Source organism: Elgaria multicarinata, chromosome 3 (genome assembly GCF_023053635.1).
Source record: "Elgaria multicarinata webbii isolate HBS135686 ecotype San Diego chromosome 3, rElgMul1.1.pri, whole genome shotgun sequence".
Taxonomy (NCBI): domain Eukaryota; kingdom Metazoa; phylum Chordata; class Lepidosauria; order Squamata; family Anguidae; genus Elgaria; species Elgaria multicarinata.
Genome location: NC_086173.1, coordinates 59,012,424 through 59,034,946, shown reverse-complemented (window position 1 = coordinate 59,034,946; position 22,523 = coordinate 59,012,424). Strand labels below are relative to the sequence as shown.

Here is a 22,523-nt window from a genome sequence, read left to right as displayed (position 1 = left end):
AATGGGTTCCAGAGACATGGCTTACAGGGCATGGGAGCCTGTTCATGTGGAGATGGCACACTCCACTTCTTCATTCTGAAGGTGCTCATGGCATCTCTAAGAAAGTGATAAACAAACTGCAGGCACGGACATTTAGCCAAGAAATGCTTCCTCTGCTTTCCCCCCCCCCCTCCCTGCAATAAACATATGGATGAGCAATTTGAGAGGAAAGCCTTGGTGCTTGGACTTCTAATAAGAGAGCAAGGACTTAAAAGCTGTGTATGAGATCGCCCACCATTATAGATGACATATTTTCATTTATATCTAAATAATGTATCATTGCTTTATCTGTTTCAGATACAGAACTGGCTGTATGACAGATGTTTCAACATTTGCAGGGAGCAAACGAATACCAAGATGCTAATATGTGAGTGCACGTGTGCATGCATTATCTGCAATCAAAACTTTCAGCTAAACTACAGCAAATATCCAGAGCAGACCAAATGACAGAGAGTAGCAAATCAATATGATTTCCAGGCTGATTGCTGCTTCATACAAGTGCAACGGGAAAAAGGTGATATGAGACAGTCCTGGCATGCATTTGATACATTTCTGTTTAGGAGATTGCTTACTGGCAGATCTGTTAAAAGAACGCATGTTGTGTGCTGTGTGTAGAAAGCTGGGTTCTTGGCTTAGGATTCCACAGCTGAATGTAGGTGCAAAAATGTAGTGAAGAGAGCTACCCTTTGTGTGGCTGCTACCTGATGTGGTGGCTGCAACAGTGTGGGGGTGCCAGTGGTCTGTAGCGCCTGACCATTCACATTCACACAGTAAATGGGAGAACTGGGGAAGGGGCATGGCAGTGCTTGGTTCATTTGGAGCCAAAAGATCGCCACTCTGCCACATAGTTTCTGTCTCCATGTGGGACACCTTTAAGCAAAAAGTACACAGTAAGCAGCAACCTGTTTGTGGTTTACAAACATTACAGGAGACAGTTCGCTGAACAATAAGTAGATGAAAGGCACACCTCACTAAATACTGGTCTTGTGCAGTACTCAGTCCATTGCAACAGAGGTTGCGCAGGAGCAAAACACAGTAGATTGTTCTACATATTGGTTGTAAGTTCTTGGCTTTACTATACACAATAGATAAAACTATTTTTCTTTCACATATAAAATTTTACTAAAGCCATATCAATTTACTTTTAAGAGAAGGGGAGGGGGGCAGGGAAATCATGAACCTCTCTGGATGTGAGATTCAGAGGATCTCCTAGGTCCTGAAACTGAGATAGCACTGGTTTTGACTGCAGTATATCAGTCAGCAGGGGAAAGAGTCAGACACTACAAGGGGGAAGGTGTAGAGCCTAGATAACGTTAAATCAATATTGGCAGGTATTGATTAAAAATAGGTCTATTTCCAAGGAGGGTTTATGAAAAACAAGTGGCACCAAAACAAAACAAAAGGAGAAAAGGAAAGGCGGTGGATTCTCTGCAACCACACAGTCCAATGGAATCGCATGTTGCACTCACCTGCATCCAGACTACCAGTTGCTGCTGTCCAGCCCATGATCGGGGGAATGGCACCAACCACAGCTCCTACCCATGTATTGACAATGCTAATTCTTTTCAACGGTGTGTAACAGCATGTGTACAGGACAATGTTGAAGGCTGCCAGAGCTCCAGTAAGAGGATTTACTCCAAGGGTCAGCAGGGCTATTCCTGGAACTGCACAGGTGACAGCAAAGGAGACAGCAAGCAGAGGGCTGTAAAAAAGAAGCAGCAGAGAATACAGAAGACATTATTAAAAGGACCCAGGCCAGTTTCTATTACAGTTATCTTTTGCCCCATGCTTCTCTGATAGATGTTTTTTTAAAAAAGCTGGATAACAGTGATGACAGTAGAGTAAAGGTTCATTCAGGAAACATCTATGAGAGCACAAGGAGGGAATGAAATCTGGGGAACTTATATAGGCAGGAGACTGGAAAAGTAGGTTTAAGTATTTGCAACTTGCCATTACACAGAGCTAAACTGATATCCAGAAATAGGCACGTACAAATATTACAATGACTACAACATAGTTATTATTGGTACAGGAAATATGATTATATATCATCCAAGTTTTAATTACACCATGTAATGCTTTAAACAGAATTCTGCATTCAAAATGTAGTGCCCTGATTAAACAGAATTAATTTATCCAAATCCTATAAGCTTAAACTATGGATTTCACGAACACTCTAGCCTTGGCTACGTCAACTCTTGACAGCGGGGAAGAAACTATTTTTAATAAAGCATGTAAATGTTTGGTGTAGATTTTTATAGCCCCACACAGACCAGTCACCTCATAGTGTTTTATACAGAATTGCAAAATAAGCCGAAGCATGGATGTGCACAGATCTCGTTAGAAGGCTGAGAAGGAATAAATGTCTGCCTTCAATTTAACTTTTAATTAAATGGACCCAGCCAACAATTTGATAAGCTGGAACATGATTTTACCAGCTTTACAAACCCAATTGTGGATTTTGCTGATTTAATTTAACGGAATGCAATATTTATCACATTTTTCTCACAAGCTTCTGAGCCAAGAAAAGTTGTCCTTTTGACTAAATGCAGCTTGCAATGAACCCATTCAAAGTACTGAACTGAAAACACTTGGGCCTAAAGTCACACAACAATGCTAACTATCAAGTGACAGATTATTATTTTTTTATGTGATAGATCTTTGTCATGTGAACCCAGCACCTGCAAATAGAGGCAAGCTTATCACTAGATCACTTCCATCTCAATTAGGTGTTTGGATTGGTCCCAAAATCTTTGCAAATGGTAAAGGTAGCTTCTTGCTGAATGGACCATGGGGAAGAAGCAGCTAGGGAGGGAGAAGGGGGAGCCAGGCAACAATTTTATTACTGTTCAGAATAATTTTATAGATTTCTGTTGCACAAAGATAAGAATTAAAGGATATTTCCCCCAACACTGTGGAAATGGACAGAAGCAGAAAAAACATACTTGATTCAGGACAGAGAAAAGTACTTCTTCATACAGGGAATCACTACCAAAAAATGTAGTGATGGCCACCAATTTGGATGTCTTTAGAGGGGGTTTAGACAAGTCCTGGAGAAGGCTGTCAATGGATACTAGTCCTGATGGCTATGTGCTACCTCCAGTGCCAGAGGCAGTAAGCCTATGTACACCAGTTGCTGGGGAACATGGGCAGGAGCATACTGTTGCACTTGTGCCCTGCTTGTGGTTTGGCCACTGTGTGAATGGAATGATGGACTAGATGGACCATTAGTCTGATCCAGCATGGCTTTTCTTATGTCCTTAAGCAACTTTTTAAAACCTCTCAACTGCTAAGTGACTCTGCTGGTTCATTATTTCTTTTAAAGTGGAATAGCTACCACAAGGTGATTTTTTTTTCCACTGTTCAGTTTCGATGTAGTAAAGTGGTTTGGCATGCTAAATACTAAAGTGACAAATTATTATGTCCTGAAATCACAAGATCAAAAAACAAAACAAATACCAATTCCAAACATCTACACAAAACATTTGCCTGCAAGATTGGTATGTCTTAGCCTGTGTACTGCATACCACTCAGTACAGCAGTGAAATACCATTGCTGGTTTAGGTCCAGAGACAACATGTAGGATATAATGGGCTTGTCTTTAAATTCTTGGTAACCAGCAATACATACACAAATGCTACCAAAGATACCACTATTATATGCACACAGAAGTATTTTAGAGTGCAAAGTGGGGGTACAATAATGAAGTTGCTAGCTGGCCAACAGTGACCAGGTCTCTCACATCACATTGGGTGGGAGAAACGCTCCAACCCTCTGCCTAGTTCTCTGATATGCACAGAGAAGTTGTGGGAGGAGTCTGCGTTACTTCACACTGGGCTCTGGAAACGGATTAGAAACAGATCTTTCACGATTTCCAAATGTTTCCAAAGCTTAGCATGCTGAAAGATTGCTTCAGATTTTACCCCACATCCTCTGTGAGATACCAGGGAAATTCAAGGCATAGTCAGTGACTACCAAAAATAATGGTTCACTACCAAGGCCAAGAAAGTGCTTCACGTTCTTATTTCATTCCTTCTCTCAACGATCTACTCTGGTTTACCCTCCGGGGATGCTGGTTGCTGTCCCAAGTACATATGGGCCATACATATGGACTATCAGCTGGACTCTGAAGATGCCAAGAACAGTGAAAAGGTAGTCATGCTTCCTTCTGTTTCCCACATGTGAAAAGAGGTTATCTTCTGCTGCATAGTGATGGCGGCTCATTTGGTGTGAGTGCTTTCCTATGCCTCACCGGAAATGTGTAGCGTCATGAATGCCTTTCCCATAGCCTCTTTCAGATTTATTCCCATTCCATGAATGTTGCCAGGTCCTGAGGAGAATTGCAGGAGCATTTCATACTTCTAGTGTTATTTTACTTTGTCTATGCACACCAGAGTAAAGTGCTGCACCTGCACTTCACCTGTAAGCAGATTTCTTTTTTGCTTTTGAGTAGTCCTTCAGGGACACTATTGAATTGTCTTCAGCTGCAGCCTGCATTGGTCTTCCACAAAGCTGGGCTTGCAGTTTTTGACAGAAGATTGTTAAAAATGAACGGCTTAACCATCTCAAAATTTGGACTGTTGAGTGATCAGCACTAAGATTACTAGAATCTCTCTACAATTTAGTAGAGATGATATGGTGGAGTAGATTAGTAGGCTAAACTTGGACCAGGGAGATCTGGGTTCAAATCCCTACTCAGACACAAAACTGACTGGACAGTCTTAGGCAAGTCTCTCAGCCTATCTTGTTCCTCAAGGATACTGAGAGGAAAAAGTGGGATAATTCCATGTATGCTGCCCTGAGCTAGGAATTAATAAAATAAATTACAAATCAACATTGGCAGGTTGGAGATCTCCTTCACTCTGTATGATTTGCTCTTTGGTGAAAGCTATGGGTCTAATGATTAAAACATTTGTCCAAAGCCAACACAAGAGGAAAGATGGCTATATTGTAAAGCAAATTGACTGGAAGAGGTGGAGAGTAGACTTGTCAAATAATGTGAACACCTTAGTGCCTGCTAATAACAATATTAGCGGGGCAAACAGCAGAGCATCCCCTTTATAGAGCTGTCATGAAGCTTACGTCTTTAGTATGTGTATAAAATATCGAATCCTGAACATCTTGTGCTAAATAGTGAGCATCAATATTTATCCTAGGATTCACTGGTGCACTGCTCTCAGAGACTATCTTCAGTTCTTGATAACAATTGGTTAAAGAACCATAGCAATTAGACTACACACACAGCTGGAACTTAATGAGGCTCAAGAAGCTTGCTTGCTTAATATGTTTTATAGTAACACAAACAATTTGAATGTGGTTAAAAATCTGAGAGATTTAATTCAATCAAAGAGCAGATTCCTTCAAGTGACTTAACACAACTAGAATTGTACTTATCTGTTCAACTCTTCTAGAATGTGAAACACATCTCCATTCTGAACCACGGAAAGTCTATGTTGTATACAAAGAACTTCAAGTCTACTGATTATCATAGGGATGGCTGAACTTACATGTTGTCGTCTCGCATGCCCCTCACTGGACCTCCACTGGCTGCCCAACCATGTGAGGGTCAAGCTGCTGGATGGTCTGTGGGCATCTAATGTCCCGTTGCTCTGTGAGCAGCCATTTTCCGCAAAATGGTGGCTCATAGAGCAGCAGGATGTCACGAGCTTTCCAGGATGTCACGAGCTTTCCAGATCTGGCATGCACTGAGTTGGGCAAGCATGGGAGTCCGAGAACTGGTGTCAGAAGGCCGGGTGGGAGCATGTCCACTGGATTCCAACCCCTTTCAAGATTTCTGCACCATCCCTAGTTTCACACAATTACTAGTGCTGTTTGTTAAAGCAGTTTAATTCATGCAAAAACACCCATGGAACCACATGAAACACATTCCAAAGAGAAATATATGCACAGGGATATGTAGAAATCCAACTTCTGAATATAAAGTTTCCTTCCAAAAATCATGTGGATTTTATTTCTATTTTTTGACATCCCAAATAATATTTCCTTCAAAATATGTGTTCCTTCATGGGCATTTTTATGTTGGAGGAAAAACCCTTATTGCCCAAAGACAGTTGCATATCCTGGTTCCAGAGCCGCCATAGGATAAATAGTGCCCTAGGCAAGCAGTGCCCCCTTTGGTGCTCCCCTGGTAATCAGTTTTGCAGGACCACTGACAGGATTTACAGAGCTGGTGCAGGTGTGATGTCCATTGAGAATTACATTGATCAAAACCTTGATTTCTCAGCCATCGTGCTACAGTATGCACAAGCCAAAGTTTGAAAAGCTACATTCTCTGAGTAGTGGCAGTGCACTGTGCAACACTGCAGAACTATCACGGGTTTTACTTATAATGTTTTCTTGTTTTGTAGCTGTTCCTGTCTTGTGCTAAGCATTCTTTATTTTAGAATATCCATTACTTTTGTCTTTAACAACAACAAAGAAAAGTTATAAAGAAAAAGGTATCCAGCTGACCTCTTTCAGCTTTATTTTATTATTGTTTATATAGTGCTTAAAGTGTTTACAATATCCGAATGCTGAATGCTCGCTAACTTTGCCTCAAAGGAAAACGGTGTCCCAATAATTTTGCCCAAGCACCAATGACATCAAAGTGGAAACTGAAAGAAGAAACATATTTAAAAGCTAATTGAAGGAACCTTGAAAAAACAGCTACAAACATTTGCTTTTTGTTACCCTAGCTCACTGCAGACAGTCCATTCAAAAAACACAGTCACTAAGCTCAGCTTGGCTGCCCCCTCAGCTCGGTGCACTGGGCGACCACCCAGGTCTCCCACCCCTAAGGCCGGCCCTGCCTGGTTCCATAGATAGCAATGCACTACTTACAGTGGTCATCTGTTATATAGGATCACACATATTTGTACCACCACATCTAGTAGAAAAATAAGTTAATTGTATTTTCACACCTCACAAAGTCAGCACGACGAGGAGCTGATTACACACTGTGGAAAAGGCAATATTACAGGGGTATGGTATGATTAAAAGATCTTTCTGAAGTGAACACAACTACTTCCCTGTAATGCTGCTGGCTGATAATTACTAATTCTCCATAGTACTAAACTGATCCCAGAAGCCGCCTTGCGAAAATATCCTTTGTTATTGCAATAGGTGATTCACAAGTGAAGTCTAATATTAAAAGCTGTTTGTACTGGCAAGATGTAAAACTCAAAGTGCTTTTTCTGTGGAATAGATTTGTCCATCCTGAAAGTGGAAAAGCTTTCCCCCAGGAAACACTGACTCTGCAATATTTAATCCCAGAAGGAAGGATTAAACTGTAGATTCAACATCTACAACAGAAAAGAAGAAGTGAGTTTCCTCCTGGAAATTCAATGCAGTCACACTGAAGAGTACCTGTGTGACAGTGACAGACCCCACAGGGCACAATATGTTCCATTTCCCTCAGTGTAACATCTGCTCTGTTGACAAGTCACACACAGATTGTTCTGTTTGTAGACATAGCCTGAGACCTGATGATCCAGCTGGTGTGTTCTATTCGTTTATAAAATCACCAGTTATAATAAAGGTGTAATCAGGAGTTATGGGAGAGCTTTGTTGAGGCACGAACAGGATGTGTTCTGTATACCTGTGGTACAACCCTGTAAGGCAAAAGGGAGTCAAAGCCAACTCATTTTGACTCCAAGAAAAGCCAAGAGACTTTTCTCTTCTCCCAGGCATTTAACAGCATTTAACAGCATATGCTGAGTTTTTTAACTGACTCCAGAGTAGTTGTTTTTAAATGGATATTGTCTGTTTTTGTTTGTATTTTATGCTTTTTATTTATTTATTTATTTATTTAGAATATTTATATACCGCTCCACATTGAAAAATTTCGGAGCGGTGTACAAGGTAAAATGAAAATAAAAACAGAAAAAAAAACCCAGTTAAAACAAAATTTAAAAGAAGCAATAACAGTAATCCAAGGCTGCATGTTAAAGAAAGGCTTCTTGGAATAAAGATGTTTTCAGGAGGCGCCGAAAGGAGTACAAGGTTGGCGCCTGCCTGACCTCCAGAGGCAGGGAATTCCACAGGAGGGGCGCCACCACGCTGAAGGCTCTTCCCCTGGTGGATTCCAATCGAAGGATGGATCTATGTGGAACCACTAGGAGCAGGCCCTCGGATGACCTCAGTGACCGGGCAGGTTGGTAAGGGAGAAGGCTCTCTCTCAGGCATCCTGGTCCCAAGTTATTTAGGGTTTTGTACACAAGTACAAGAACCTTAAACCTGGCCCGGTAGCGAATAAGCAGCCAGTGCAGTTCCCTCAGCAGAGGAGTTACATGCCGGAAAGGGGCAGCTCCAGACAACAGCCGAGCTGCAGCATTCTGCACTAGCTCCAGCTTCCGGAGCAGCTTCAAGGGCAGCCCCACATAGAGCGCGTTGCTCTATCCCACAATGAATGAGGCATAATGCTCCTTGGCATACTCTAAACATGTTAATAGAGGTAGCCATCCTCTAAGAGACAAAATGAACCTGAGGCTTTGGTGCTCTCTTTGGGTATGCAGGCCTTTGCTAGCAGGCAATGTTAATCTAGAAACTTACTTTTAATCAGTCTCTTTTGCTTTCTTTCCTGTGTTATGCCAGCAATGCCACAATTATTTCCTCCAAAGATGTTATTACTTTGCTGCTGCCCACAGGAGCAAAGTTAAATTATCATTGTCTGTATAATGTTCTGTGGTGACAGGTAAATGATACCAAGGCAGTAAAGGTGAGATTGATGTCTTAGATTAATCTCAATATTGCTCCTAGAGACAGGAATTTCATCTGCATACAACACTATCGAAACTATCGATGTTTAAGAAACGTGTCAACACCACGCAGATTAGAAGAAGCAGAACCTCCAAACAAGTAGTTATGAAGATGGTACACAAATGAAAGATAGAGGCCTAAATGACACTGGAAAGGTTAACAGTTTGATGTTTCACTTGAACAATGAATTCATATGTTCATTTTGCAATAGACGTGTTGGGCATAAAACCCTCAATTAGTCATGAATTCAAACACAAACTCCACAAGCCCAATTTCTTTTCTTGTCAACATTTGTGTCAGCAAATGCTGTTCAGACTTGAAAGGCTGGGCCCCACCTATAGTTCCGGCTACATCCACATAAGCAAAGCCAAACCACATTAAGCATGTCTATAGGGGTTATTTGGGCATAATTACTGCACCACTGTACTGTTTATACTTGCCAAGCAGTGTTATATACACATTTTTAAAGAGACCACATCTTTCCCAAGGTACCACTGTGACCTCTACCGAAACCAAAGTCCTGTATCTTCCTAATGCTTTCCATGCATTAAGTATGACCACTAAAGGCACACTGTCATTCCAAATAGCTGCTCTGCAGCTCTAGACATGCCTTCCATTAAAGGTTCATGAATGGTGGGACTTAAGCATTTTCCATAGACAATGGACTTTATTTAGTGCAAGCACATAGTTACAGCATTATTTCAGGTGCATGTTTTATGGCTTTGTTCCAAAAGGTGTTCATGTGTGAGAAAAAGGGAAGTGGAAAGTGTTAATCTCTTCTAAATGTGTCCTCCTGGTTATCTTGTACAATGCTATGGTAAGTGGAGTGTTAGGGATGTAAGAGAATTTGGTTCATTTCACTTAACTGACTGTTAAACCCATTCCATCTGTGTTTTGCGGATTGTCAGGCATGTAGCGTTCTGTCGTCTGCTCATTGACTGAATCAGATGTTTTTTAGGGATGTATGAGAATTTCATTACTGTTTACAAATTTGCATTTATGCAAATGTGCATTTCTGCAAATCCTCCCCTCACCCCGGCAAAGTAAAACAACGGTCCAAAAGTCTGCGGAATCTATGCAATTTGGAAAAAGGTGGTCTGCTGCGGAATCTGCAGCTTTCAGAAATCAGAACTCATTTGAATCCGTTGCAGATTTTTCCAACATTCCTAGTGTGTGTGGCACTGCTCTATAAAGAGTCCAACTCTCTGATCAGGCACCCTGTCCAGTAGTCAGCCATTTTTGAGTATTGGGAACCTGAGACAGGGTTGGGATTCTGTTGGTGTACCATCCATCCTGCTGCCTAACAGTCTTGCTGATGGAGGTGGTCTTGAGTGTGATCTTGAGAACACCAAGGCTTGTGATCTTGGAGGTCTTTAACATTCCCTCTGAGGCTAACTGCTTGGGTGCGGCTCAGGATTTCATCAGCCAATCTCTAATTATATCTGGCCCAACACTTTTGATGTGGCCTTTTGTACTGGACTAAGGAAAATTATCTGTGGGTGGGGGAGCCATTTGTGGCTTCACTGGCATGGATGGGTCATTACTTGATCAGGCTTAACTTTTCGGCTGTTTCTAATCTTTGAAGAAGTGGCAGATGAAATGTGTTTGTCTCCTTTGAGAGGCTGATGAATCTGGATGCTTTTTACCTTGGTTTTATTCTGTAGTTTTAAACTTTTAAACATTTTATGTTATGTTTTATTGTATTGTATTTTATGGTTTAAATTGTTGTGAACCACCCAGACAGCTTCGGCAATTGGACAGTATAGAAATGTAAATCAATAAATAAAATTCTGACATTTCTTGGGAAATAACAAAATTGACATTTAGAATCCAAATGGCAGAATATTTGTAATGAATACAACTGAACACAGGTAAGAATCCATCTTCAATCTTACTCTGTAGCTCTGATGGTGGTGAAGAATCTTACTTCTCTGTTCCTGTCCAAAGTTGTCCAGTAGTAGTAGTAAATGGCCTTCTTGGTGCTGGCTCTGGTGTGTAAGAGCTGGAACTCTGAAAGACCCACTGTGACCAATTTGCTGTACATTTGCAGATAAACTCACATCTGTTCTTAGATGCTATGGATTCGACAAAATCTAATATGGATGGAGAGTATAGTCTAGTCATGTTGTTATGGATAGCTTTCAGATTGTGCATACCACACGTTCTCTTGATTCTTGCTTATCCTGGCCACTGAAATCTGCCAGAGCTGAAATGGAGATATTTATTTATTTATTACATTTATATACCGCCCCATAGCCGAAGCTCTCTGGGCGGTTTACAAAATTGAGGACCTTGGATGCAGTAAATGACTTTTTGAGGGATGCTGTGCCCCCACCCCCACTGCCTTGAAAGATGCAGCAGTGAAGCCTTTATTAAAGAAACCAAATTTAGAGCCAATGGTTTGCAATAATTACTACCCAGTGTCTAATCTTTTATTCTTGGGCAAAATATTGGAGCATCTGGTTTTGGGAAAGGAACAGCCTTGGTCACCCAGGTGGATGACTTATGTGGGGGAATGGATGGGGGAACACCATCCTATTGGTTCTCCTGGACCTCTTGATATCATTAGCCATGATATCCTTTTGGACTGTCTATCCAGGTTGGACTTGGGAGGCATAGTGTTTTGGTGGTTTCAGCCCTTCCTGGAGGATTGGCCCCCAAAGATGGTGCTAGGGGACTACTGCACTCCGGCATGCCCATTGGCTTATGGGATGCTGCAATGCTTTTGAATATCTGTATGAAGCCACTGGAGAAGTCATTTTGAGGTTTGGATGAGGTGTCATCAGCTCTACCTTTCATTTCCATCTACTTATTGCAGAGAGGCTAGAGAACTCTTGAACCAGTGTTTGGAGGCTGTTTTAGGATGGATGAGGGCCAAGAAGCTGAAAGTTAATCAAGACAAGGGAGAGGTACTGTAGGTAGGGAAACCAACTACTTTGGATGGAAGCTTGTAATCAGTCTTCAACAGGATTGCACTCCCCTTGAGGTTTGGGAGTTCTGCTGGGCACAAACTGGGAAATGTTAGGCGGCAGAGGCAGCCAGGAAGAATTTGTATCAGCTTAGGCTGGAACACAAACTACGATCCTCTCAGGAGAGGATGGACCTTGCTTCAGTTATCCATGCTCTAGTGACATCTAGGCTGGATTTCAGCAATGTGCTCAACATGGTGCTGCACTTAAAGATGGTTCAGAAAATGTGGGTGTTCAAGTAGTAGCAGGCAATAGGACCATGAGGCACCTAAATAGTACCAGCTGCATTGACTGCCAGTACACTTCCAGGCCCAATTAAAAGTGTTAATATTGGCCTTTAAAGTCATAAACAGTTTGGGTCCAGGTTATGGTCCTTCACTAATACCAACCTGCCTACCCTCTGAGATCAACGTTGGAGGCCCTGCTTTGGGCACAAGGGATACCTCCCCCCCTCCAGCTTTTGTAACTCTGGTCCACTTGATGCCTCCCAGGCCCCATCATTACATGTCTTCAAACATATCTTAAAGACCTATCTGTTTATGTTCAGGGGAGAAGAGAGGCTACAGCATGCTTTGATCCTGCTAATCACATACGGGCAAATGTTTAAGTTCAGCCAGAACGTAATAAAATATCTACTTCTGTAAAGAATCAGGAAGCAGTGACAAAACACTGTATGGAAGGACAGATCTTTACTCTATACCAAGATACAAAGTCACAGCAAGAAGAAAAATAGTTAAAGCAGTGATGGTAATCTGTTTTGCCACACTCTACTACATACTTAAGAAACAGCCTCAAGAAACTTCTTCGTATTTCCAGCATGGTAAGTTGGTAGCCTGTATTCACCCGCAGAAGAATCTACAAGCCTGACTGTCTCAGTAAGGCTTGGATTAACTTGAAACTTAATTATAATGAAGGCAGCATTCATAACAAATTAAGACGTCACCACAACCAACCGAATTCTGGCAGTTCCCCAGTGTTGAAAGCATACACTAACTTGCTCTGGACATCTTTTTAGGTAGTTATATTTATATCTGGTGTAATGCAAACCACATTTACTAGTATTTTCAGATGGGAAGAATAATGCAGTAATAACAATAATAAAAGTGAATCTAAATATGGAAGAAACGTTTCCCACACCAGTAGCTGTTTCATGAAAGATTATTTTTCTTTAAAACAAAACACAAAACAAAACACAAAACAAGCCTATACACCAACTCTTGTTAAATGCATTTAATGTCAGAATTACAACAGATCTATAGTCCATCTGTCTGTGACTTACACCCATTCACATACAGATCTAAAGCTTTAAATCAAAGCAGTTATAAACTTACACATTATGCTCTTCATTTAATGATGTTATATGTGGCATTTGTGACCTACAAAATGCTTAAACACAGAAAGGGCAAATATGTTTTTACATTCAATTACTGGTTTTAATCAGAAATCTCCTTCATGTGTAATGAGATATATCTTCTAATTAAAAGGAAAACACAGTTTTAAGCATAAGCATTACAGATTTATTGCTAGAGCTACCTTTCTTCCATGATAGTGACACACTCAGGCAATATCAATTACAGCCCTTAAAAGCAGGAAAGCTGGTGTCGCACTTTTTTGCTACCATCTTTCCGTGGCTTTCAAATGTTTATGAACAATCAGGAAAACTGATGACAGGATCTGCTCTTGTAAAGACGCAGAATTACATTAACGAAAAGTGTAATGAAGTAAAAGGGCACTCATTTAAGCAAACAAAGTGAGCATTACTGGAGGAGAAAAAAACATTACTAATATGCATATTCACTTATTCTCTCACTCGCTCATGCAAAAAGGTTCATGACTCATGAAAAGGACTAGAGGCTGTTTGGTTTTAAAATTGAAATGCAAAAGTAAATTACAGTTTTAATTGAGAACTCAGGCTCCTTCCATCAATCCAAGGGGATTGGGAGATGGAGTTCCTCTTGGCCACTCATGCCTGAAGCCTGAGAGATGGTACTGTCTTTTGAGGGAGGGGCAAAAAACAAGAAAGCTTCTCAACCCCTTCCCATGAATTATTCAAGTTCATCTCCCTATTAAATAAATAAATAAGTGGTAACTCTGCTCTATCTGGACATTTAGATTTTTATTACTATTCTCAATTCACTGGTTAGTGCTAGGCCAGGAAAGGCAAGATGTAGCCGAAGGCTCTTCATGCAAGTTCTTAGCAGAATACTGAGCATCTGAGCTGGGATATTTGATGTCACGGTAAAGAACTAGTTAGGCAAATAATGAACCCCAAACTTGCTGCTGTTTAGTCTGTAAAATCGTTTGATGTTCATATACATGCTTGGGGTGGGCATGAAGATGCAGAAATACCAAAATCCTTGGTCACCCAACTTGCTTGAAAGGTTTAAACAAAGGTCAAGGCATTAACCATATTTTCTACTCTGTTGCAGATCTATTTTTCATGAAAGACAAGACACATCAGCCCAGGACAAGGTTTGCAGATTATGTAACATCATCGAATACTCCAAAGATGCATTTCAATCTGTCTTTTAATCCAAAAAGACCCATTCAATCCAGCTTCAGGCACGGTTTCATAACAGAGACATCTTCGGTCATCTTGGTATAGGGTCTGTATTGGGAACTAGAAAGAAGGAGTATGTCTCTGTTGTTTCTGCTGGACCTCTCAGCAAAGTTCATTACTGTGAGCCATGGTATACTTCTGGACCACCCAGAATAGATGGTTCTAGGAGGCATTTTCTTAAAATAGTTTTAAGACTTCCTCGAGGTTCAGTGCTAGAAGGTGATGCTGGCAGAGACTAGTTCAGGACTTTGGCCATTGGTCTATGGGTTCAATCTTTTCCTCCATGCTGTTTAACATCTATATGAAACCATTGAGAAGTTTGTACAGAGACCTGGAATGTGCCGTCATCTATAAGTTAGTGACACACTGCTCCATGTTTCCTTTTCATCTAATATCAAGGAAGCTGCTGATGTTCTGAATTGGTGCCTAGTAGTGGCAACACATTGGATGAGAACTAATAAATTGAGGGAGACAGACTCTGAAATAGGATTCAATTGGGTTTGGATGGGATAGCATTCCTTCTGAGAAGTCAGATCTGCAGTCTGGAGGTGCTCCTAGCTTTAGACTTACGCCTAGATGTCCAGGTGGCAGCAGTGGCCAGGAACACTATTGCCTAGCTTAGGTTGGTGTGCAGGTTGTGCCCGCTCCTGTGAAGTTCTGATTTGTGCTTTTAACCTGTTGGTTGTTTTATTATGGTTTTAATTTTTGTGAACCGCCCAGAGAGTTTCGGCTATTGGGCGGTATAAAAATGTAATAAATAAATAAATAATAAATAAATAAATACCTATAGTAATATATGCAATAGTTATATCTAGACTGGAGTACAGCAATGTGGTCTACACAGGCCTATGTTTGAAGAGTCTTTGGAAATGCTCAGTAACATAGGTCAGAATGTAATGGGCATTTGTCTATGGGATCATATTCAGCAGACCAGCAATGCCTGTGCTTATTACCAATTTGGTTCTTACATTTAAAGTCCTAAATAGCTTGAGTCCAGACTACCTGAGGAAACAGGTTCTCCCAGACCAAGCTCATTACGATCTATTGGTGGTCCACTTCTTTGTGTTCCACTTATGGTAGGTTGGGACAAGTAACAGGGCCTTCTCAATGGCCACACAACATCTTGCCCCATGAAGTTTGGATGGCCCAACCTTTGATTGCCTTTTGCTGTGTTATGAAGACTTCTTTATTCTGGCAACCATTTAATTTGTCAGGCTGAGTTGGTTTTAGTGGAAAATTGTGTTTTATATGTTGTCCCTATCCTTGTAGAGTTTGCTGGTATTCTTATGGTTTTAATTTGCTGTCGTTATAACGTGATTTTTATATTGCTGATATTGTCGTTATATTTTATACTGTGATTTTAGTTGCCTAAAATCTGATGCAACACACCTTGTATAATACATGTATATTAGAAAGTTATAGTTTTAATATAAATAAATAATTAAAATATATCTAACAGTTATGGTCTAGCGTTTACGTATATATGCAACGTTTGGGATTTGAGTGTCTTGCAGCCTGGAAGTGAAATGGGGCTATCAAAAAATAAGGCTGTGGTTTATATATACTTGGGGGATTCACTATGCATGTAGCAGTATATAAGTTTGAAATTTAAAAGTATTTTTTTAAAAAAAGAATTCAATATAAATAAATAAATAAATAAATAAATAAATAAATAAATAATATAGCCCAACCAGTACTTCCATAAATTTAATGGTGGTTAAGCCTATAAAAATAAACTAACCTCATTGTGAACTTGGGAGGTCCCATCCTCATACACTGAATGCAGAAGACAAGAACTCCTGCCTTTGATTTGTTCAGAAGGGAAATGCTGCTGCTTACCCCAATTCTTCATGTTTTTCTATAGGCAGCTTTTACTTCTGTCCAGGGAAGACAGAAAAAGGGATATCTAAAGGCACCAGAAGTCAGGCACAATGTGTGAGCTTATTTTTTAAATGTATGGTTGAAACCAGTTGAGATAAAGAATGCTAGGATATTAGTTGAAAGGGGATGGGGGGAAAAGAAAAATGAAGCCTGCTCACAGCCTTATTTCTGGATAGACCTTCCTTATTTATTTTTAAAATTCTATATATTTTGCATTTTGGCCATTCAAAGTGACCTAAGGTGGCTTGCAACATTAAAATGGTACAACGCAAACACTAAACACAGTGAATAGGAAATAAGACATCCATTTAGTAGGCAAGAATTTAAAACAGGTCAAAGGCCTAGCAGAATATGAAAGTTTTAAATGACTATCTTTTAAAAGTAATCAGTGAAGAGGCCAATTGGACCTCTCTTGAATGTATCAGAGTGGGGAAGCTACAATTGCGAAAGCCCTGTCCTAGCCAGGTGCCAGTCTGCTGTTGGTGGTATGAGGAGCAAAGAACAATAATGAACACAGTTGAAGGTGGGCATGCTGTTCCAGAACCCCCTTTCCCCACACTGGGGCTGTGTGCAATGACATAACACCTGAACATGGATTATTTAAGCCACGGCAAAGCAGTGCTGCATGTGAGGTGTATGTGGCTACCATTTTGAATATGCAAGCCTTGATCAGGGATTGTCATGACATGCAACCCTGCATAACTCATAGTCTGTTTTAGGGTTATGCGAGATTTGTTTAACCCTCATATAACTGATGCTCGCTGGATTCATACATCAAAACAACCCCCTGAATGGGGGTTGCATACACAATGTAGCACCTGCAGCATGTCGTCCGAACACGGTCACTACGAATAGCAAAAAGAAAAAGAAAAAAAAAGTTCATATTTGCGGTGAGCAGCCAGCTATTTGTCCATATATATATAAAGACTGGGGAGCTGAGGGACAGAAAATTGGTATCTTTTCTCCCTTCACCCCCCCCCCCCTTTTTGGAAACTCCTACTCTGCTATATAGCAATAAAATGCTCAGGTTTGAACCTGAACTCCTTAATACTATATAACAAAGCAAAGGGAAGGCCTTTGGTTGGGCAGGCAAGATAGTGCCATACTCCCTTTTCCATACTGCAATATTTTGTTGCAGTTTCATTTGGACTGTATAATAGTACCTGTAATTTGCTGAGGTTTTATCAATTACAGTGTTGGTTATGCGAACAATTGCACCAGGGAGGAGTGTTTCATGATAAGATGTTGCCGTGTAGATGCTGCTTTGAATGGTGGCTGAGTCTACTTATTCATAGCCCATTAATGGGTGCTGGCACACTATGTGGATTAAGGGATTCTCTTTACAATGGACTTTTTAAAAAGTACCTTGTGGCAAGCTGCTGTACCTGACAGCTGCCATTTAAAGCAGAGGCTATGTGGCAATTTTTTCATGTTCATTGGCACTAAGACAAGAAATGGGAAACCAAAATCATATCTTGAAATTTGTTCACATGAAAATTACAATAAAGAAAAACCTAGCCTATCAGGTTGGCATGAGCATGACTAGCCCAACATAGAACATAAAACTTCCAGAACTGAGACTACTCCATCTGCAAGCGTGCTACAATTGGGGTTAAACCTGATATAGAGTAGAGCTAGAAAAAGTCTCTTACTTTTTCCTTGTGATTCCTGTTTCTCTGAAATTTTTTACCCCTTTTTATGGCTCTTTACCATCAACTACTTTATGCTGACTGAAGGATAAATGATTTTCTCTTAAATATTCATAATCATGTGCAAAGATTTTATAAACTATTTTGGCTCAGAATGCAGTGAGCTGATATTGCAAAATTAATTGGCCAAGGTGGCCTTTAAAACAGTTTAAAGAAATTTAATGTGTAGATACAAATTTAAGAAGTTGGTTGGGCATAGAGGACCATCAGAGAAGGGTAAAAATTCAACTAGGTCAAGGAACTCAGAACTATTATCCCTTTACACTTTAATTAATACTGTGTGTTCTTCGCTTTTGATCAATACTTGTAATTTTGCTAAAAATTCAAAGCTGCGTTGTAAACACCTTAAAATAGTACAAAATGTAGCAAAGATATTGATAATTACACTTAATAGTTGAGAAGAGGGGTGTTTGTACAAAGTGGGTTAAGTGGAGCTCCTAAAATCCCATTGAGAGGTGGTAAATGGCTCCATGCCTAAAAGCACTTAAATAAGGAATTTTGATGGTCATCATAATATTTTAACTCCTGATAAAGGGGTTTAACAGTCACAATTGTCTGAAAAGCACAGATCCCTTTGATGTGCAATGGCTTAGAAAGGACGCACTCTTAAGCTGCTAATACATTCTTTTGTCTACACGGCCATCCAGACTCACCATAATAATTTGAACGTGGCCTTGATTTATACCTGAATTGCCTTGGCAGAGATGGAAGGGGGGACACTGAAGGCCAGAATCCTAACGCTTTGGTGTATTTGCTTTATAACTCCATACATACTTGCAGAGTATCCATCAATGTGCAGTTTTTGGTGGTAAAACACCTATGTTAATATAAATCCCTCTGGTTGAATATACTGCCCTGGTGCTACACTTGGATTTTAAAGGGGGGCAGGATTATATTAGTACTTGGTAGGCATCTATACAGCTTAATTCAAATAAACCCAGTAGGAAGTTGATATAAATGTTTTTCAAGCCCTTATGACATATTCCGAAACAGAGATGCACTAAAATGTCACATACTCAGTAGTGAACCACTATCAAGGGCCAAACCATTGTCACAACATTTTTTCTTTTTCTTTAATGTAACTACTGGGGTTGGTGGAGGCAGCATGGTGGTTCCAAATTTCATCTGAGCGGTGGTGGGGTATGTGTATCCTTAGCCCTTTCCTAGTGAGAAGTTTCCTCAGTCAAAATTGCTTCTTCCTACAAGACCAAGAAAAGCAGCTCCAAGAGGCCACATTTTAACAGGTGAACAGCCAACAAGGAAAAAGTTAACTACCTCCTTCCCACTGTCTCAACTGTGCTTAGATTAGGGTTGTATGAAAAATTACTTCCAGATTGTTTTGAATCCAAATTTACCTCCTGAAACTGAATGCAGACCTGAATGCAAACTATGGTCAAATCCATACATGTCTGAGTATGCAATGTAATTTGTGGGACCAAGAAATGCATTTGAAAAAATTGTGCAAACACTTTAACTAAAGGGATAAAAATGTGTACATTAAAAAAATATGTACAACTGATGTGTACATTTGGAAAACTATGCACAAATGTTTGTGCAAAAAGAAAAAAGAGCTGGTCATTGCTATGGACATGAGGTAGAATGGGCTTTAAGGTAAAATTTGGAGAATCTCAACAAACTCAAGTTTTGTGGATTCATACAACCTTTGCTCAGATTGCACACAGATGGTGCTATATAAATAAATAATAATAATAACCCCACTACAATTACATTAAACTAAAAACCAAAAAACTACTGTAAATCCACAGGTCTCCTGTTTCATGTCTAGGTTAGTTCTTAGATTTCTTTCAAACCATCTTGCAGACATGACATAGCAAAAGCATTATTCAGTCCCCCAAAGGCTTAGCTAGAACAGTAGGTTAAATAAGACAATCACTTCTACTCTATTCCTCGATCCATGGAAAAATTCACTAATAGACTATGGATCATTACCTCTGAACAATGATTTAAAATAGTTGCAACTGGGGAAAAAATAGGCGGCAGCAATGTCACAATAGTACCAGGAACTGCAAAATGTAAACTCCAGTCCTCCACTCTGTCATATAAACTCACCTCTGGGTTCAGGTGCCTCCCTGGCTCACAAGCATGAAACATTTTCAAAAGAACACATAGTTATCCAAGGTGGATAAAAATAGTTTAAAAATCTGACTTGGATTAAAAATTTGCTTCCAAAGTCCAATAGGACCACATTTTTTTAAAAAAATGTCTAGTACATTAATTATATATCAAATTAAAAGAATCTGTTCTTAAAACAAATACAATCTAAGCTTAATATACGCATGTTAAAGTCAACACTCGACCTCTTAAAACTGAACCCAGGACCTTCCATCAAACACCTTAAATTGAACCTGCTTTTCTATGTAAAAGAATTAACTGAATTAAAAAAGAATTAAAAAAGAAAAAAAAAGAGGTCAAACATTATAAAAGTAAGTTGTGTATTATACTGGTGGTTGTTGTTGTTGTTTTGCACAAATTGTAAACCAGTATGTTTTAACAGTTATAGCAACAAAAAATATGTATGCTTGTTCAGGAAATATACGCAGTAAAAAATTAGAAACTTTGGGTGATATCCAACTTTGCATGAGCTGAGTTCCACTTATGCAATGGAATGTCTCATTTCTCTCAACTCTGCAGCAACCCACACCACCTAAAAACTATTTCAGGGGGTCCCCCCCACTCTTTGCAGCAGATTTGGGAAGGTAATGGGGAGTTGCAGGGGTGGGTGGGGGGATCTGTTCTGCTGATGGATGCCATTCCATTGGGGGAAGATGGTATTGGATACCACCTTTTAAAAAAATTGTCATTTAAATCATTCAAGCTGGAGGGAAAGGTTTGGGGAAAATGAAGTATCTCTTGAACCCTTTTCACAGAACTTCTACTCCAAACCATGCTGTTCCTTTAATCTCCTACAGTTGCGAGAGAGACTCCTTGCTTGCTTAGAAGTAAATATCATATAGATGTGTGATTTCATTTCTTTCGAAGCAAGGAAATAACTCAATGCATGAAATCCCAGCGTCGCTTTCACGAGAGTATAAAAACTGTTTGAAAATGTAATTGACGTTGTATTTTAACCAAATTGGAGGCAATTAGTTTTCCCAGATCCTAACCAATCTGAGTTGCAGATGTTCCATCTCCTCTGCCCAGAATTAGTGACTTTAGCAGCACTATAAACAAATCAGCCTGGTTTATAGCAGTTACTTTGTTTCCTGAAAATGGAGCCATCTCTCTCTTTCATCCTTACAATTAGAAATGGACTGCAGTTTCATAAATATTTATTTTTATATTTAAAATTGATAAACAAATATATAAATAAAATATTCAATAAGGTAGTGACTAAATGTAAGGCAAGGCATAAAAATAAATTCAGTGTAGAATGTGAAGAGAAGGAATTACTCTTTGAATCTGTTTACTAACTTTAATGTCCATATTCCTTTAAAAAAATAAACAAATCTAGCATTAGAAGATATACTAATAAGGTTTTATTTCATACAGTCATGACATATGTGAACTGATATATCGTGATGGGAATAGTAGCATGGTAGTGGCACAAATAGTGCCTCTTTCAGGCAGATAGTTTGCAGTGAATTGAGCCCTTTGTGAAACATGTCAATTGCATGTTTATTCCCCTTCCCCGCCCCCCCCCCCCCCGAAAAGCAAGGGAAGAATCATATGAAGGAGGCCTCTATACAAGAAGTGGTTCACCCAGAGGGCTTGATTTACACTGCAGGCTTATTGGTGTAGTGGGCCTTCATCACTTTTATTTCATTGCTACTCCTGGTTGCAAGTATGAACCAAGGCTAAAATTTAACAGCACAACCTATTTCACTTATAGTTTGATTAGATTCCTATTAATGGATTGAAATAATATCTAAATGGGTCTGAAGGTACAGATGAACCTGAAGGTTCTCTGACGTCAATTTAGAGAGCTATCCTATGGTCCCCACGCAGTATCTGGGCAGCCATAGGATACTTTGGGTTCCTGAATCTGATGTCAGAATCAGCACTCCGACTTTGGACCCAGGAGTGTGAGCTCCCCTTCCCTCTCCCTTGCAGCTGGCATAGAGAGAACTGCACTGGCTGTCTCTCCAAGGTCACAAAGATGACCAGGGAGGCCAAAAAAGGGCTGTTCCCATGGGCAGAGAAGGGACTGCGGAAGTGGGAGACGAGATATTCCCAGCCTCCTTCTTTCCCACTCCCTGACATCTCGGCTACATTAGCAAAAATGTCTGTCTAGCTATAGACAGACGTGAGGGTTACGGCTATCCCCATAGGGTTGTGCCCTTTATCCCATCTTTTCAATGATAAAGGTGAAGTGTCTGTTATTGCCAAAGGAGCCCTTGTGTGTGTGAAAACTGGGTTCAGGGGTCACTTTCTTTCCTTTGCTCTATTAAACTCCTAGCTCCAGCTTCCTGAAGGTGTATGCCCGCATGCTGCTCTGAAGAAAAAGGTATTTTCTGTCAGCTTGAGGAAAACATGCAGATACAACCCCTACCTTTAATCCATTATTACTAAAGACTTTGGTAATTTCCTGTGTACTAATAGTAAACTTAATCTCCATATTTCTATCCTTAAGTAGCCAACAGGAACAAA

The 22,523-nt window shown here is 40.0% G+C and overlaps 1 protein-coding gene across 1 annotated transcript in view; it reads right to left on the bottom strand.

Annotated features, from left to right (window-relative positions):
• LOC134394732 (protoheme IX farnesyltransferase, mitochondrial) overlaps positions 1–22,523 on the bottom strand; it is a 128,855-nt gene that overhangs the window by 11,011 nt on the left and 95,321 nt on the right. Inside the window, 1 exon segment of the mRNA XM_063120416.1 lies at positions 1,509–1,741. Within this exon segment, the coding sequence (XP_062976486.1) occupies positions 1,509–1,741 (233 nt within the window).